Here is an 18,895-nt window from a genome sequence, read left to right on the forward strand (position 1 = left end):
AGGGCTGGGGGGGGTTGGTTTGGGGGGGCGGGCGGGGGGGGGGGGAGCTGCTGTGTTTTATTTTGCTCTGTAATAGGCTTATTACTCCTGATCACGCTGTGACTATTTGAATGAAGGAGATTTCGGGAGATGAAAGAGGAAGGGAGATTTTAAAGTCTCTCAGCGCCTGGCCTTGCAAGGACGGGTGCCCTTGGAGCGGGGGGGGGACCCTATACCTGGCCCCCCTGCCCCAGTTCCCCCCCCTCACCCCTCTGCCCCCGTGAGCCCTGACTGGCCCCCAATGGTTCCAAACCTCCTAATTTCCAGCCTCAATTTATTCATGGCCGGTTTATACCCATTTGTTTATGTGCCAACACCGTTCCTCAGCTTAAATAGCTCTTTTCCATCCATAATATCCCCCCCCCACCCCGTATTCCAGCGGGCGCAATCATATCTCTTTTCAAGCTGTTCAGGAAAGAAAAATCTGAATTCTTTAACCCTTGGGACACTGGCTGGTCTCGCAGGGTGTAGAGAGACAAATCCGCTTTGTTCCCGCTCTGGGTCGCTGCCTGAATTTGGGAATTCTGGGAGGATGCTGCTGCTGCTCCGAGGGGAAACTGAGGCACTGGCTGTGGTTGGGGGACCAGGACTAAGGTCTGGGTGTGGGATTTGCTCTCCTGGTTGGCTCTGCCCTGCAGGGACCAGGGGTTTCCATCTGCAGGTGCCTCTCAGAAGGGATTTTCCCCTCCACGGTGAATATCCAAGAGGTAAAAACTTGGGAAGCCAATGTGCTTCCAGCATGGAGATGCCACCCTGCCCGGCGTGGCACGTGGACACAGGGGGTGGGTACTGCCAAAGGGCCTTCACCAGCTCCGAGATTTGAATTCCGGACAATTTCCCTCCGGTGGATTCGTGCTCCTGTTGTGGAAGGGGCAGGGATGTCACAGTGATGCAAAGTTGTCGATTAAACCCAAACCTGATGGAGCCGGGATTGGTGGGTGACATGTCCTGTGCTGGGGCCCTGCGGTGCTGGAGGGTGGGAGCACGGAGATCCAGAGCTGGGATATCCATGGAGCGTGTGCTGCCAGGCCGTGGGTTGTCCCGGTGTACATCCCTGGTGGTGGGATCATCCCCATCCCATGGTGTCATCCCCATCCTGTGGCATCATCCCTGGTGATGGCATTGTCCTCATCCCACGGCGTCATCCCTGGGGATGAGATTGTCTCATGGTGTCATCCCCAATCCCATGGTGTCATCCCTGGTGGTGGGATCATCCTCATCCGGTGACATCATCCCTGGTGATGGAATTGTCCCATCCCATGGTGTCATCCCTGGTGATGGGATCATCCCATGAGATCATCCCCATCCTGTGGCATCATCCCCATCCTGTGATATCAGCCATGGTGACAGGATCATTCCCATCCCATGGAGTCATCCCCATCCCATGGAGTCATTCCCATCCCATGGAGTCATCCCCATCCCACTGCATCATCCCTGGTGATGGAATTGTCCTCATCCCATGGTGTCGCCCCTGGTGACAGGATCATCCCCATCCCATGGCATCATCCCTGGCCCATGGCACCAGCCCTGGTGATGGGATCATCCCCATCTATGGTGTTATCGTGGGTGATGGGATCATCCCAATCCCATGGCACCGGCCCTGCTGCTGGGATCATCGCCATCCCACAGCATCAAACTGGGGTGCACTGGGGGAGCCCAGGACCCCATGCAGAGTGGGGTGCACTGTGCTGGGGGTCCCCACAGACCCCCCACACCCAAAGGAGTGTCACCCCCTCCCCACATCCCCCCAAAGGAGTGTGACCCCCTCCCTGCAGCCCCCCCGCACCCGTCTCTGTCTGGGCCATTATTTAGCTTTAATCAGCTTTAATTCAGCAATTTGTCAGGCAGACGAAGGCCCTCAAAGTGAGTTTTTCCCAAAAATATAATAATAATAATAATAATTATTATTATTCCCCTGATACGTGGGGGCCCCTCCCGCCTTTGCTTGGGCTTTAGTAACGATCATTAAAATAAATAATTTTTTAAATAAAAGGCAGCGAGAAGAAGGATTTTTTGTTGGTTTTTTCCCTTTAAATATTTTTTATTGTTCTCCCTGCGTTTGAAAATTGTTTCCCAGTAAATTCCAGCCCTTTGTATTAATTTTACATTTTCCAATGTTACCTTGCCAGGGGCAGGGTTGGCACAACTGGCTCGGGAAAGGAGAGGGAAGGAGAGGGAGAAACCCTGCTCCTTAATTAGCACGTTCCCTGTGTGATCAGAGAGCTTATGAGGCAGGTAATGAGCTGGAAGGGGGCTGCAGGACCCCCCCCCCCGTCCCCACACCGCCTCCCTTCTTCCCCCCCTTCCCTTTTTGGGGTCACTCTCCGCCACCGTCCCACCCTGCGGATGGCGATGCACTTTTGGGGTGTCTCCGGATGAGTTGAGGCCATCTCAGCAGCTGCCACAGCCTCAGGGGGTGTTTGGGAGCCCCAAGATGTTGCTTTGGGAGGTTGAGGGGGTTGTGGTCACTGTCCCCAACCCATCAGGGCCGCGCTGACCCCTCCAGTCGCTGGCCAAGCCCTGGAGCTGTGGGGTGCCGAGGTTTTGGGGGGTTTCCTGCTGGGGGGAGCCTTCAATTGGTTAGGAAAAAACCTCACTCGATGAGGAGGGGGAGCCAAGCTGCCAGGGGGGAACGGTGAATTTGGCTTTGAGCTCCACCAGCTGCAGTGCCGGGGGTCTGGAATTTGGGGAGGGGGTCACAGAGGCCGCCCCAAGGAGCTGGAGGGAGATTGCTGGCATGTGCCACAGAGTTCTCCAGCGCTACTAATCCCTTAATCTCTTGGATAATCGGTGCCAAGAACGCCAATGACACCAGGATTGCTGCGCTGGGCTGCGGCGATGCCAACGCCGCCAGGAATAATCGTTTTTGTGTGATTTCCTACCAAGTGGTGCCGGTTTGTTGGCGTGAAACAAAGAGGATCTGGGTTAATCCGGAGGTTAATGGGGGTGTTGGGGTGGGATCAGGCCTTGGATCATGGCATGGAGAGGCCCTGGCTGTCCCTGGACCCCTGGAAGTGCCCAAGGCCAGGCTGGATGGGACTTGGAGCACCCTGGGACAGTGGAAGGTGTCCCTGCCCATGGCAGGCTGGGACTGGATGGGCTTTAAGGTCCCTTCCCACCCACAGCATCCTGGGGTTCTATGATCCTGTGGTCACCTGCTCCTCCCACTTGGATGCAGTAGTCCAGGATCAGCTGGAGGCACCACTCGATCTCCCAGGAATGGTTCTCCTTAGCTCATTCCTGCAAAACAAGAGCCCTTTCAGTCCCAAAAAGAGCAGCTTTGGCAGAGTTCCAGCCCAGGACACCAAGCAGGGCACAGAAACGGGAACACCCTTGAGGACTGGATGAGCTTTAAGGTCCCTTCCAAACCAAACCATGGCACGATCCCGTGATTCCAGCGTGCCGGGGGCGGGGATGGGTTGGGGGAGAACGAGTTTGTGACGCAGTGACCCCACTTCCACACAGGTTCCACCGCGGGGACTACACGGTGGAGGTGAGCATCAACGACTACCTGGACATCTACTGCCCGCACTACGAGGAGCCGCTGCCGGAGCGGATGGAGAGGTACATCCTCTACATGGTCAACTACGAGGGCCACGCGTCCTGCGACCACCGGCAGCGCGGCTTCAAGCGCTGGGAGTGCAACCGCCCCGACTCCCCCAACGGGCCCCTCAAGTTCTCCGAGAAGTTCCAGCTCTTCACCCCCTTCTCGCTGGGCTTCGAGTTCCGACCCGGCCACGAGTACTACTACATCTGTGAGTTAGGGTGGGGATGGGGTGGGAGTATCACAGGGGTGTCCCGCTGGCTCGGTTTGCGTTGGTGATCCAAAATGCTGCAGAATCCCCCCCAAAACTGCAGCGCATCCAGCTCAGGGTAAATATCCCATGGAAACCTGCGCTAGGGCTGGGTCACAGCCCTGGGCATGAGAGTGACCAGGATTGTCCAGGGGCACTGGTCTCATCCCAGTGGGAATGGCACTGGGAATGGCCCCAGGCAGTGATCTCCTGTGTATTCTTGTGCTCTCACAAATATTCCCATGGTCTCCCATGTAATTCCTGTGCTCTCCCATGCAATTCCCGTGCTCTCGTGTGTAATTCCTGAGCTCTCCCACGTATTCCATGCTCTTACATGCAATTCCCATGCTCTCACATGAATTCCCGTGTTTTCATGTGTATTCCCATTCTCTCCTGTGTATTCCCATGCTCTCACACGAAATTCATGTGCTCTCCCATATGTTCCATGCTCTCCCATGTAATTCCCATGCTCTCCCATCTATTCCCATGCTCTCTGTGCATTTCTGTGCGCTCGTGTAATTCCTGTGCTCTCCTGTGTACACCTGTGCTCTCCCATTTATTCCATGCTCTCCCATGTAATTCCCATGCTCTCTCCCATGCATTCCCATGTATCCCTCTGCTCTCCCAAATCCGTGCTCCCTTTCTCACCCATACCTGACCCCTGAACTGCCCCACCTGCTCTGGAGGAAGCTCCAGCTCTGGCTGCGGGACGAGGGCCCCTGGGAGGGAATTTCCACCTCCAGAGCATCTGCAGGGGCAGGAGGGGAAGAGGAACCCACTGGAAAAATAATCCAGCGGTGCTGGGAGCAGGTGCTGGAATAAAACCCAAACCCAAACGAGGCAGCGCAACCCCAACCCCGCCGTCCTCGCCGGAGCCACGGCCACGCTCCTCCACCTTATCATTCCTCCTCTTTTTCCTAAAGCAGCTGTTTTCAGCCCACTTAATTTGTTCCTTTTATCTATATTAAATTACCATTTCCCCCCTCTCTCTTCCCCCCCGTAAAATGTCACCGGCGCAATAACTGCGGCCACAACTCTCTCTCTCTCTTTCCCCCCACCAACTCTGCCCCCCCTGCTTTTATTTTATTTTATTTTTTTTTCTTTTCTTTTATTTTTTTTTATTTTTTAATGTCGTTAGGGAGAGATTACACAGGAGTAAATGGGAAGCTGATCATTGCTAACCCGGTTAGAATTCCCGTCATGCGGAACATTAGAAATTATGCCTCTTTGAGGAACCGTATTTAGCAGACATGAAAGAAAAGAAATTACCTCCTCCTCGAGCCCACGGATTGGAATCCATTAACCCGCCGGCACCGGGACACGCTCGTGCCTCTGGAGCGGGTCAAGGGCACGTGCTGGCCCTGGGGATGGAGCTGGGATGCAGCAGGATGGGATGGGATGGGATGGGATGGGATGGGATGGGATGGGATGGGATGGGATGGGATGGATGGGATGGGATGGGATGGGATGGGATGGATGGGATGGGATGGGATGGGATGGGATGGGATGGGATGGGATGGGATGGGATGGGATGGGATGGGATGGGATGCTGCAGGATGGGATGCTGCAGGATGGGATGCTGCAGGATGGGATGCTGCGGGATGGGATGCTGCAGGATGGGATGCTGCGGGATGGGATGCTGCGGGATGGGATGCTGCGGGATGGGATGCTGCGGGATGCCCGTGGTGCTGCTCAGTTCAGCACTTTCTCCTTCCCCCTCCATGGGGTGCGGCGCCAAAAAGGAAAAGAAAATGGGAGGGTAAAAAAAACACCCCCATGGAGGGTTGGCAGCAGTCCTGGAGCAGCTGGGGTTGGAGTTGGGATGGAGTTGGGATGGAGCTGGGATGGAGCTGAAATGGAGCTGGGATGGAGTTGGGATGGAGCTGGGATGGAGCTGGGATGGAGTTGGGATGGAGCTGAAATGGAGCTGGGATGGAGTTGGGATGGAGCTGGGATGGAGCTGGGATGGAGCTGGGATGGAGTTGGGATGGAGGTTAGATGTTCATGGTCCTGCTCACCTCAGCACCTTCTCCTTCCCCCCATGGGGCGCAGAGCCAAAATGGAAAAGAAAAAGGAAGGGCAAAAAAACCCTCTGCTTTATTAAAAAAAAAAAGAGAGAGAAAATTAAATCTCTTTATATATATAAAAAAATCCCATTTTCTCATCCTGAGAGGAACTATCACCTCGATAATTGCTGCGATTCCTCCCTTTCTCCCAATGTTTATTATTTTTATTCAGTGCCTTGACCCTCGTTTTGCCGCTGTCCCCACAACCCACCCCCTTTGTCCCCTTTTCCTCCCGCAGCCGCGTCCCCCCCGAACACGGTGGACAGGCCCTGCCTGAAGCTGAAGGTTTATGTTCGGCCAACAAGTAAGTGAGAGGTTTGGGGGGCCCTTGGGGGGGTCCCCAGCTCCTTCCCCATGGGTTGAGGGTGAGTGGTGGCCCTTGATGGTGACAGGGATGGGGACAGGGCCCCACAGCCCTGTTGGAGCCACCTCAGCGCTGTCCAGACAGAGAGATAGAGGGGGAAAAAAAAAAAAAGAAGAAGAACAATAATCATCCCTGCTCAGTGGCTACTTTTCCGACTCGCATAAATCAGCCATTTAAAAAAAACAAATTAATAATTTTCTTCTCCTGTTAACGTGTAATTAGCAAATGGCAGCGGCTCTCCCTGGGGACAGCGGAATGTCACCGGGTAACCGATGGCTCTCGCCTCCCTTCCTTTGGTGGCTTTAAAATAAAACCCAGCATAATGGAACCATCTGTAAAAACTCATCATGTTCCGTTCAGGGCAAGGGGAGGGAAAGAAATCTCTCCCGATATTATTTTTTAGTATTTTAATAATATTGGGATTTTGTTCCGTTTTGCCAAGGGGAAGGGAAGGGGGAGAGGGGCTGGGCCTGGGGGATGGTGGGAGGTCCCTGAGGGGGCAGCCCTTGACTGGGTTTGGCCCTGGGATGAGTCTGGAAACCTCATCCCGGCATGGGGGACCCTCCGGAATTGGGGGGGACAGGGGGATGGGGTGGGTGGAGCGACGGAGCATCCCCAGGCAGGACCAGGCTCTGCTTCTCCTGCCTCCAGGTCCATAAAAATGCATAATCCAGTGACAAATTGGAGCGAGCTGAGCCTGCAGAGTGTTCACATGGGGTCCCCTGTACCCCCCGTGTGCTCCTGGCTGCTCCTGAGACCCCCGGGCTGTGGGCAAGGGGTGTCCCTGCCCCGAGCGGGTCCATCCCCGGCTAGTTCCCCGGGACAGTGCCACCTGCCCCTGGCACACGGGGACAGGGTACAACGCTCCCTAATCCCGTTAAAAGGGAGCTCTCTGTGCCCTCGCCCACCCTGCGGAGCACCCTCGGCGTTCCCACGCCGCCCGTCCCCGTGGCCGGAGCCACACTTGGGTGTCCCCGTGTCAGGTCCCGGCGGTGGCAGCAGCACTTTTGGGGAAGCTGGGATTTGGGGAGGGGTCAGTGCCCGGCTCATGGCCGCGGGAATGCTGCCAGATCCCAATCCCGGGGTGCCGAGCATCACCGCGCCTCTGGATCCAGCCCGGATCGCTGCCAACCCCCCGGCTCACGCCTCCCTCTCTTCCTTCCTTTTCCACAGACGATTCCCTCTACGAATCCCCGGAGCCCATTTTCACCAGCAACAACTCCTGCTGCAGCCTCAGGGTGCCGCCGGCGGCGCTGGCGGTGGTTCCGGTCGTCTGGACGCTCCTGGTCTCGTAGCACCGACACCGACGCGCCGGGAGCGGCTCCGCGGGGCGGGAGCGGCCCGGGGACGGATCCCGCCCGCCCCGAATCGCCTGGATGGTGCCCAGGGAGGGTCGGTGCTGCCGGCGAGGATCCTGCCGCCGCCTCAAGTCCCCGCCGTGGCACGGCCGTCCCGCCGGGAGCGGTGCCGGGCTGTCCCAGGGGATGGATCCCGACTTCCATCCCTGCCCTGCAGCTCCGGCTGTCGCGGCGGGGCGTCGCTTTTTACATTTCTAGACCAAATACAGAGTCCTCGTCCGTTTGGGTTTTTTCTTTGAGTTTTGGTTTTGGTTTTGGTTTTTTTTTTAAAAGAAAAAAGATTTTTATTTTTATTTGTTGGGTTGTTCCCGTCGGGTCCCCCCGCTGCCAGACTGACCCACACGGGCCGGGCTCAGCCCCCACGCTGAGCCCCTTTTGTCCCCACCGCGGGCAGAGCCACTGGCAGCACCGGGACCACCGGACACAGCGATGGTGCCGCCGGCTCCATGGGCACGGACTCCTTCCCAGCCCGGCCGCAGGAAGTCACGGAACCGGACCCGCCACTCCTGGCCACCCCCTGCCCCGGGCACAGGGGGCCTGGATGGACACAGCCCCCTCTGAGCGCCCAGAGGGTCACCCTGTCCCCTCCACTTGTGCCAAGGATGTCACCGCTGTCCCTATGGGACACCGGGGCGGCTCCGTGAGCAGCAAAGGAAACTGGATGCAGCCAAGGAGAGCACTGGGGACAGGTGGCATGGGGACACTGGGATGGCCGGCATGGAGAGCAGCAGGAATGGTCAGCTGAGACAGGGAGCACTGGGATGGCCGGCATGGAGAGCTGGGAATGGCCGGAGTAGAGAGCACCAGGGACGGCTGACATGGAGAGCAGCAGGAATGGCCAGCGCCGGGAGCACCGAGGGTGACCAGCGGCATGGAGAGCACTGGGGACAGCTGGCACTGAAGATTGGCACTGGGAGCACCGGGAAGGGCTGGCACTGCCAATGGCTGGCACTGAGAATGCCGGGAATGGCCGGCGGGCACGGGGAGCACCGCCGGGCGCTGGGAGCCGGCGGGCCGGGCTCGCCCAGCCGTGGGCATCGCTCCGAGGGCGTTTGGCCGGCGCCGGGGCAGGAGGAGTGTGTGCCATGGATTTTCCTCCTCTGCCCTGCTCTGTGTCCCCCTGATGCCTTGGGGGTACAGGACACCCCATGGGGGGCCGGCGGCCGCGTGCGGGACCATCCTGGTGCTCCCTCATGGTCACCCCGTTGTCCCCCGACATTCCAGGGCTGGGCTTGGGGATTTTTCCCTTTTCCTTTGCATTAATAAGTGAAGCCCCCCTCCCCCCCAATTCCCCCTTGCCGAGGTTGGCCCTGACCCCAGGGGTGGCAGGTCCCCAGGGAGGGGTCACCCCACAGCCCCGGGGTCTGACCCCTCCTCGCCTTAAATCTGGGGCTGTCCCACCTTGGGGGGGTCCTGTGCCCATCCCACAGAACCCCCCTATTCCCAGGGGGTTCGGTGGTCCTGGGGGATGCCAGAGATGGGCTCAGACCCGGCTGGAGCCCCCTAATTCCAAGTGGATCCCGGTCCTTCCCCCGACCGGGGGGCTCCATCCCTGTACATACAGCGCTATACTGTGAGCGGTTTTTTTTATGTATTGTTGAGAATGGATTTTATGGAAGGGTTTATCTTATTTTTATTTTATTTTTATTTTTTAGACTAGGAAGCTGGAATCTCGCAATAAGCTCATCTCGACCATCCAAAAAAAAAAAAAAAGGGGGAAAAAAATTACAAAAAAAAGGAAAATGACAAAAAAAAGAAAAAAACCCCGTAATTGAAAAAAAAAAAAAAAAAAAAATCGCATTCCCTGCCGTCCCTGTCCCTGTCCTGTGTGTCCAGACCAGGTCGTGGTTCCCGAAGGTGACAAAAGCATTGTGTTTATGGGGGGAGGGGGGGACGCGGGGGGCACCCACCGGGCTCCGACGCGGAGCCGGCAGCACCCGCCTGGCCTTCGGTCTGTGTTTTATATATATATAGATTATATATATAAATATCTATATTGTGTACAGCGACTGTGGGAGAGTGGAAGGACGGAGGCGGCGGCGGGGCCGGCGGTGGGGGAGGCCTGGGGGTTCCCTAGAGCAGCCCCCCCTGCCCTCGGTGCTGTCCCCACCCCGCCCCGTGCTGGTCCCCGTCGCGCCTCGCTCCGTCCTTCGACATTTCCGCTTTCGTCCTCGACGTCGTGCTGATGGTAACCGGATCTCTCACCCCCCCCCCATTTGGATTCTGTATTTTTTTATAATAAAATACAAATAAATGTCGTGTGAGGCCCTTGCTTTGAGGAATCACTTCTCCCTCTCTGTGCGGCTCCGTGTCCCCCTGAAGGGGGAGAGGGTCTGGGATTGTCCCCCCGGAGGGCTCTGGCTCCAGGGAGTCCATCCTCGCTCCCCGTGCAGCCCCTTTCCCTCGGTACACCAGGGCTCTGCAGCCAGACCTCTCTGCTGGGTGGTGTGTTAATTACGGGAAGGATTTAATTGCCCTGTTAATTAATAATAATGGATATTAAATTAATTAATATGCGGTTGTTGATAGTACTTAATTATAGGAGGCGAGGCTGCCTGGCGGGTGGGCGCTCCGGGCTGGCAACTCCCGCAGCCCCGGCTCCTCACCTGCCGCTGCCTCAGTTTCCCCAGGAACGAGACCCCAATAGGTGACATCCTGGCAGGCCACCAAAGCCAGGACAGGCTGCTCTGAGGTGGCATCACGAGCATCCTCTGCTCTTTTTTTCCTTAAATCCTAAACTTTTTCAGAGCGGCCCACGCTCCTTCCCTGCGTTTTATGCCTATTCCAGCGTAATTAGCAGCAATAGGAACAACCCGCTGGTAATTAATAGAGGCTCCCACAGCTGATCCGAGCTCTGAAGTTTTGCCACCAGAGGGTGAGAGACTAATTTTGCTTTTTAATAAGGGCCATATGTGTGCCAGGAGCGGGAGCGATGCCACCCACCGCCGGGGACGTGGGTGCCACCTCCAGCTCCGCCGTCACCGCCGGCACTGGGAACCACCAGTGAAAGAGCCCGGCAGGGATTGACCAAAGAGGGAATTTTTAGACCAGCTCAGGAGGTTTTCTGAGACCGGGCTCATGATTTTTTTAACGCTGGGGGTTGGAAATAGGTAAAAATAGCGAACGGGCAGGCGCGAGGCTGAGACGGATGATCGTTAGTAATTAATTAATGGAGTCGTGGGGCTTTAGGGCCTGAATGGGATCATTTAGAGCCCGTCGCTCGTGCAGAAGCATCGAGGTTTGATGTGGGGAGTAGTGGTGATGGAGAGCTGGGCCGGGCCTGGATGCTCCATGTGCTGGATCCTGTTGGCCTACGGGATCCCCATCCCACCAATATCGGGATATGAGCAGAGCTGGGTCGTTCCAGCCGATAATTGGGGCTGATTCCATGGAGCCAGGCTGGGAGGTGCCAGCCTGCTCCCCACCTGCTCCAGGACTCCCAGGGATCCTGATCCTCCGGTGGGGATCCCGGAGTTCATCGTTCCGAGATCTCCGCTCCTGCTGCTCCTCGCTCCCTTTCAGCATTTCGGCATTAATCAGGTTTTTTTTTTCATTTAATCCCCTGGAAGCAGTGGGTGCTCCGTGCTCCGCTGGCCCGTGGAATATCCCACCTGCTGCGAGATTCCGGCTGTGCAGAGCGCAGGGGGTGCAGCCCCCCCAGTCCCGGTGTTGTGGTCCAGGTTTGCACCGTGGGGAGGCTCAGGATGATCCCCAGTTCCCTCCCTCCCCTGGTCCTCGCTCCAGGAACATTCAGCCACACAGCTCCCATCCCTGCTGGGCTTTCCAGAGGGATTTTTCCAGTTTGTGCCTCGAAGGTGCCTGTTCCAGCAGGGATGCTACTGTGGCATGGGGCAACCATAGCCACCGTGTGCCAAGGGAACTGTTCACCAGGAGGCCGAGCCCTCCCCGCGGCTGCTCCAGGCAGATCAGGGAGCTGGGAACATCCTGGGCTAAAAATGACCCTTTTTCCCTGCATCCAGCTCAGTTTGCTCCATTGAAACAAATTCCCAGTGGCCAGCCTGTCCCCTGGCCACCCTGGGTCCCTCGTGGCGTTGTGGGGTGCTGCAAGGCTCGGGCTCCCGGATGGAGCTGGCAAAGAGGCCGCTGAGATTGGCACAGTGGCCACCGAGGCTGACACAGTGGCCACCGGTCCCCCTTCGAGCTCAGACTCAGCTGCAGCAGGGCTGGGAGGTTTCACCCCTGTGTGCCCCTGTCCCGTCCCACGCAGGGACCACCACGACACCCCGCAGCCCTCTGTGCTCACCGCGGGCTCACCGGCACCTCCCGGGCTCCGTCACGTCCCTGCAGCAGCTCCGGCGGGGGCTCCTGCCCCGGGTCCAGCTCGCAGGGGGATGCAGGATGTCCCTCCTGCCGCTGTGTCCGCTCCGGCTGTCACCGCCGCCCCCTCCCCGCCTGCCCCGGCCATGCCTCTCCTCCCATCCTTATCTCCTGATAGGTACAAGCGATACAAGCGGGAACGCTCCTGTAACAAGCTGCCAGCTGCGGAGCACCTGGAGAATCCCAGAGCGGGGGATGATTTATGGAAACAGCGCGGGAGAGGAGAGCGGGGAGGCGAGGAGACAACAGCGGCTCCCAGCCGGCACCGCCGCTCCCTCCCGGCGGATCGGGATGCGGGGCCGCTCCCTCCCGGCGGACCGGGATGCGGGGCCGTGCCTGGCCCTGGCAGGCGGGTGGGGGTGCCAGGGGAGGCAGGTGACAGACCCCCAGCCCTTTGTGGCCATCGATTTGCAGGAGCCGGCCCAGCCGGGTGTGTAATTGTGCTCAGCCCTGGCCGCTCGCTCCGCGCCGTCCGCGGGGCCCCGCGCGCAGGAAATTGAACTTTTCAGGCCACTGGACATTTAGTTTTGTTCAGCTGTTAATTCCCCCGCACCCCGGGGAGAGGAGGGGGCGCGGGGGGCGGAGGGAGGGTGGTGGAGGGATGGGAGGGGGCTGCTGCAGCCCCCCCCGTCCGTGGAGGATTCCTGGGAATCATCGTATCAGCAAATGCCAGAATGGTTTGGGTGGGAAGGGACCTTAAAGCCCATCTCATTCTATGCCCCGCCATGGGCAGGGACACCTTCCACTGTCCCAGGTTCTCCAAGCCCTGTCCAACCTGGCTTTGGTCACTTCCAGGGATGGGGCAGCCACAGCTTCTTTGGGAAATCCATTCCAGTGCCTCGCCCTTCCCTCACAGGGAAGGATTTCTTCCCAATATCCCATGGATGCGATGGGTGAGCGCACCTCGGGAGGTCACTGCATCCCACCCACCCCCAGGCCACCTCCCCTGCGCCTTTGCCGCCATCCCAAGCCCGGTCTGGCTGGCGGCAGACGCGGACCTGGTGCCGAGCATCCGCCTCGCAGCCCCCGAGCTTTGCCGGGGAGCGATTTCTCCCCCAGGCACGGAGCGAGCATCCATTCCCCTCGGAGCTCCTCTCTCGCAAGGTAACCGGCATTATATCCGGACCAATTGCTCCAGCATGATCCTCCTGAATGTTGCACAGCATGTACACGGCGTCTTATGGAAAATACATGCCCCTGGGTGAGCCTTTTAATAGCGCCGGCTCCTGCCCGGGGGGCGGGGGGGCCGCGCTCCGCCACGGCGCTGCCAAGGAATGATTGAAAAGTTGGGGCTCGCCGTAGGAAACCCCCCGCTGCGGGGAACAACGTGTTTTCATTCCCCTGCCAGGTAACAAATGAAAAGAATTGCGATGAATGCTAATGGAGAGGGGAGCAGGACGCTGCGGAGGCTGCCGGGGCTGGAGGTGGGGATGAGGTGGGCAGGGATGAGGGGATCCAGCCCCGGGAATGTGGGAGCTGCTGGGGAATGCCCGGTTTGCAGGTTGGAGCTGGTGGGAAGCGTTCCCTGGCAGGGGGCTGGTGGGTGCTGCAGGGAGGATGCTCTGGGGTGCTGGACCAAAATCACTTCATTTTGCAACAAAATGCAGCCGAGGGAATGCGTTGGTCCCAAAAATTCGCCTCGGTGAGCTTCTATCCTTGTGGTGATCCCGGTTTTGCTGGCTGGAGCTGGTCATGGCATGGCAAACACACCCTGGCATGGGGCTGGTGGGTGCTATGGGGAGGATGCTCTGATGCTGCACCAAAATCACTTCTTTTTGCAACGAAAAGCAGCTGAGGGAACACAGCAATCCCCAAAATTCCCCTTGAGGGATCTCCCATCCCGGTGGGGACCCCAGTTTTGATGACTGGAGCTGGTCACGCAGTGGCAAACACGCCCTGGCACGGGGCTGGCGGGGGCTATGGGGAGGATGCTCTGACCCTGTACCAAAATCACTTCTTTTCACAACAAAACGCAGCTGGAGGAACACATAAATCCCCAAAATTCCCAGCTTTCAACCCCAAGGAGCCCGTCCCGGTGTCACAGCCGAGGTGCCATTGAGCCGGTGAAGGGCTGAGCTGTTTGTCACCAGCACCGGGCTGGGAAGCGGGAGGGTAAACACGGATGAACAGCCTTCACCCGCTCCAGTAAATATTTTATATCCCACACCAAGAAAAGACACTCCTATTTAAATGATTTATCAAGGAAGATCATGTAGAGGTTTCCATAAAATATGTAGGGCTCCTAATCCCGACATCATCAAGCCAAGAGGACCGGAATCATTTATTACCTTCCCAAGAGCCGCGCGGCTGCGGGGACACGACTGACAAATAAAAGTGTGTTTACAGCTTTTGGGCTCCTCTGGGGAGAGGTAAATCACGGCGGGGGTGGGAAGGGGAAAGGGAGCCGGAAATTAAGCAGCAATTCCTGTCCGTCAGGGCAGTGTGGGCTGGGGGATGCCGGACACGGAGCATCCCGGTGTCACCCGGTGTCCCCATGGTGGCTGTCACCTGCTGGGTGCAGCGACGCTCGTTCTCCGGTGGGATTTCTGGGGTGGGCATTGAGTGTAACCCCGCTGCGATGCCCAGATGTGCCCAGATGTTGGTGCAGGTCGAGTCTGTGTCGTGCTCGGTGCTGGGATCAGCCCTCTGCGGTGGGACCCCAGCGGAGTCAGGCTGGGACCTGCAGGGATGTCACCACTTTCCCCTCAGGGCTGTCGTTGCACCCACATTTCCACTCGACACTTGGGATGCTGGGGGGTGGACGCCGGGCACAAACCGCTCTGGGATGCCCAGATGTGCCCAGATGTCCTGCAGGTTGCAGCTGGACAGGGGTCAGCCATCTGGGGTGGGGATTTTCATGGGCACCAGCAGAATCAGGATGCAGCCCACAGAGATCCGGCCTCTTCCCCCTCGGAGCTGGTACCCACCCTGTGCTCCCACTCGGCTCTCCCATCACTGCATCCTTTGGATTAGTTCATTAAGGATTTCCTCCCCATCCTCCACCACTTCATGACCCCATCCATTCATCCTTTCGGGTCCATTAATTGAGATTTTTTCCCCCATCTCTCCAGCCTTTTAGGGCCATTTATGGGGGATTTTCCCCCATCCTCTGCCGCTCGATGATCCACTCACCACATCCTTTTGGGTCCATTTATTAAGGATTTTCCTCCATCTCCCCAACCTTTTGCACCCACTGATCGATGATTTTCCTCCCATCCTCTGCCACTCGATGATCCAATCACTGCATCCTTTTGGGTCCATTTATTAAGGATTTTCCCCCATCTCCCCAGTCTTTTGCACCCATTTATTGAGGATTTCCCCCCAGATTCTGCCACTCAATGATCCCATCTCCCCACCTTTTTGCACCCATTTATTGAGGATTTCCCCCCAGATTCTGCCACTCAATGATCCCATCTCCCCACCCTTTTGCACCCACTGATCCATGATTGTCCCCCCCACCCTCTGCCACCCGACGCGCCCCTCGCCCACCCTCTCCCCCCATCCTTTGGCTCCAGGTACCGAGTTTCCGCCCTCCCCCCCCCCCCCCCCATTCCGTGGCACCACGTCCCCTCCGGGTTCCGGAGGACCCCGAGCCGGGCCGCGGGCGCTGGCAGCGGCGGCGATTTGGCCGATTTGGCATTCAGCGGCGGGAGCGCAGCCGTGGGGCCGGCGCCGCGTTATTAAGGGATTAGCAGGTTGTCTTGGCGCTCAATTGTAGATAAGTGCCGCGGTTTGTATTATCTTTTCACGCTGCACCGCGAAGGATGACAAAGAGACAACATGGGTGTCATGGCCTTCAGCATATCATTAAGGGTAATTTGTCTTGCGGGGAGGGGGAGGCGAAGGGAGAGGGAAGGAGAGGAGGCGAGGGAGGACAGGGAAAGGCAGCCTGGGAGGAGAGAGGGGATTAAAAACTAAGAGAGGAGATTAGGAGTGAAATGGGAACTGTATGGAGAGTCAGCCAGGCGGGGAGAGGCGATGGCCGGGGAGGGGACAGCCGGGAGGGACGGGGGGGTCACCCTTGGACCGGCTCCGGTGCCGGGAGGCTCAAGAAAGAAGCGGGGCTGGGAGAGACGAGGCAGGATGGGGTGGGGGCTGCACAGACCCTCCCTTTTCTCCTGCACAGAAGAGCCCCAAATCCCTGCCCAGCCTCTGCCGCATACATTCGTCTGTAGTAACGAGACCGATCCAGCTGGGTGCCCCGGGAAGCGGGACACACCCCAGGGAATCCAGGGAATCCAGCCCCCCTCCATCCCTGACTGACCAGCGCCATCAGCCCTGGGGCTTCGGGGGTCTGGGGGCACGGGGGGGGGTTGGGGCACGGTGGCGGCTCCTCGGTGTCACCTGCTCCTTGTGCCGCCCTAATCCTCGGTGTAACCCTGTTGTAACCCCACTTGTCGCAGCACCCCTCCCTACCCCCCTGTGCCCCAAGGCAGCAGCTGCTCCCCCCTTGCCGAGCTCCAGAGGGCAAAGGAGCAAAAGGAGGAGTAGCAAGGGGAATTCTTGAAGCCCCCGGGCTGGGTTCGCTCCATCGGTCTATCAATCAATCAATTAATCAATCAATCCATAAGGAGCAGCGGCGTGGGAATCGATCAGTCGGGGAGATGGCTTTTCATGGGATTGGGAATGTGCGTCTGGAGACAGTCAGACGGAACCGCTCTTGCCACGGTCACTGCCACCCGAGGTGGTTTGCGGCAGGAGAATCCCTGCAGTGGCAGCTCCCCCTCACCCGGTGCCCCTTCCCGAAGAACTCGGGGTGGGCAAATTCCTGCGGAGCTGTTGCTGGATCCGGAGGGACAGAGCCGTTCCAGGGGCGAGGGACACCTGGATACCGCTGTGACCGCCCAGGTTCCACCGTGGGTGCCCCGACCTCTCCCTCCACGGCAGGGCCCGGATTTCTGGGGGCTGGGGATGGGGCTGGGGACAGGGACGGGGCATCCTCCCGCACCCCCTCCCTCCCTCCCTCCCCTCCCCTTCTGATAATCCTATTTTTGAACCAGGGGATTAGGATCAATACTTCACTCCTAATGCTGTGGTAATACAGTGTTACACCGCCAGCGCCAGTTCCCTGCTGAAACACTTAAGGTAGTTTAAACCCATTTGTGCCGGGGAGTGCCGTGAATCCACAACGAGCTCCTCGCCCGGCCGAGCTGAGCCGGGTGCCAGCCTGGGGCTGCCCGCACGGTGCTGCCCGCGGCCAGCCCTGGCTGCTCCTGGTGGCCCAGGGGACTTCTGGACCCCAAAAGGGCCACACCGGCCAGGGGCTCTGGGCCGCTGTGCCCCTCACGGCCGAGCAGGGATGCGTGGGCAGCAGCTGCTCGTCCTGGGGATGCTGCAGATCCCAACACGCCTCGTGCAGGGATCCCTCCTGCAAGGATCCCTCGTGCAGTTGAGCCCTGGTGGCTCCCCAAATTCTGGGTGTCCCCGGCTCTGCCCGCCCCCGGCTCTGCCCTGGGTTCTGGGTGCCCCCTGCTCTGCATTCTCCCAGCTCTGGATGTCCCCAGCTCTGTCCCCCCAGGTGGCCCAGCAGCCCCTCGCTGGCCCTGGGGCCCAGGGTCCCCGTTCATCCTTTGCTCCAAATTGGCCGAGGGGTTTGAGCAGCTCCCGGGGAACAGAAACCAAAACATTTCCATCCCGTGCTAATTCATAATTAGCTCCGTTTTTATTAGGTGCTAATGGAGAGCGGGGATTTGGGATGCCTGGCACAGCTCGGAAATGCTGATTCACCCAGAGACCTCCCTTTTCTCAGGCCAGAGCCTGCTCGAGGCAGCTCCTGGTCAGAAAATCTCAGCCCAGCAAACTCCAGGAATATCTTGGGAGCCGAGCGGCTGCTCCGACTCCGGCAAAGACCATGCCTGGGATCCAGGGACCCACGGCACGGAGCAGGCTGTGGCCCCTGCACACCCTGTCCCCACCTGGGGACTCCCTGACCCCACCAGGGAGTCCCTCACAGGGTCCCTCCCTCCTCTGTTTCCCAGGAATGGGATGTTCCTGACATCTGGGGTAAACTGGTCCCATCCCTCCCACTGGGGAGGATCCGGGTCTGGCCCCTCTGCTCGGGGTAGCTTTCAATTAAAACCAAAATATCCCCTAATAACCCACAGAGGGCTTTTTATTTCCTTCCTCTTTTTGAATTTTTTTTTTTTTTAATTAATCTATTATGACAGGCTTAGAGATGGATGTAAAACTGGCGAGGGACGATTTGAGGATTAGGGACTGGCGTGTCCTGGTGTGATGGGCAAAGAAAAGGCAATCCTGATGGGGTTGGGATCAGGCTGGGGAAGGGACACCGAGTCCAGCCAGGCCAGGAAGAGGAAAAAGGGGATACAGGGCTGGGAAGAGGACTCTAGAGCCGGGGAGGGGATGCTGCATCCAGCGGAGCAGGAGGGGTCCCGGCCGACGGCTCCGGAAGCAGCAGCGAGATCCCAAAGCGGGACCTCCTGCGCCGCTCCCGCCGCTCTCCCACCGGCTCCCGCCTCCCTGCATCCCGTTTAGCATAAAAGTCATTTTGGTCGGGGACCCCCGGCTGCTGCTCCCTCATTCCCAGGCATCGGGGCCCCCGCGGGATCGCTGCGCGGGGCGAGCAGCGTTTAACCCCCCCGCCAAGGGGAATTGGCTGCTTCACCGTTTCCCTGACCCCAAAAAGACAATGAAATCGTGCACGAAACCAATAGATTTTAGCCACAGGCCTGCGGAGAGGCGAGAGGAATAAAATACAGATGGAGCCTCGTGCGGCGGGGATGGGAATGGATTCCGAGCGGGAGCTGGGACGTGCCGGCGCTGCCCGGGGTCGGGATGAGGTGACCCCCCCAGTTCCACGTGCACCTCACAGCCACGCTCTGGGTGGCTTTTGGGGCCCAATTCTGCGTTTCCTGGGAAAAAAAAAACCCTCGTTTGTATCCCGGCTGCGGCCCTCAGCCTGAATTGAGGAGCTCT

The 18,895-nt window shown here is 58.5% G+C and overlaps 1 protein-coding gene across 1 annotated transcript in view; it reads left to right on the forward strand.

Annotated features, from left to right (window-relative positions):
* EFNA2 (ephrin A2) overlaps positions 1 to 7,558 on the forward strand; it is a gene marked incomplete at both ends in the record, with an annotated part of 38,061 nt that extends 30,503 nt beyond the window's left edge. The window contains 3 exons of the mRNA XM_082297803.1: positions 3,505 to 3,794; positions 6,138 to 6,203; positions 7,437 to 7,558. Coding sequence (XP_082153929.1) covers positions 3,505 to 3,794; positions 6,138 to 6,203; positions 7,437 to 7,558 — 478 coding nt within the window. The remainder of the gene's footprint in view (positions 1 to 3,504; positions 3,795 to 6,137; positions 6,204 to 7,436) is intronic.
* Positions 7,559 to 18,895: the final 11,337 nt, after the last annotated feature.

This window comes from Coloeus monedula (genome assembly GCF_965178545.1).
Source record: "Coloeus monedula genome assembly, chromosome: 27".
In the NCBI taxonomy this organism is placed as follows: Eukaryota; Metazoa; Chordata; class Aves; order Passeriformes; family Corvidae; genus Coloeus; species Coloeus monedula.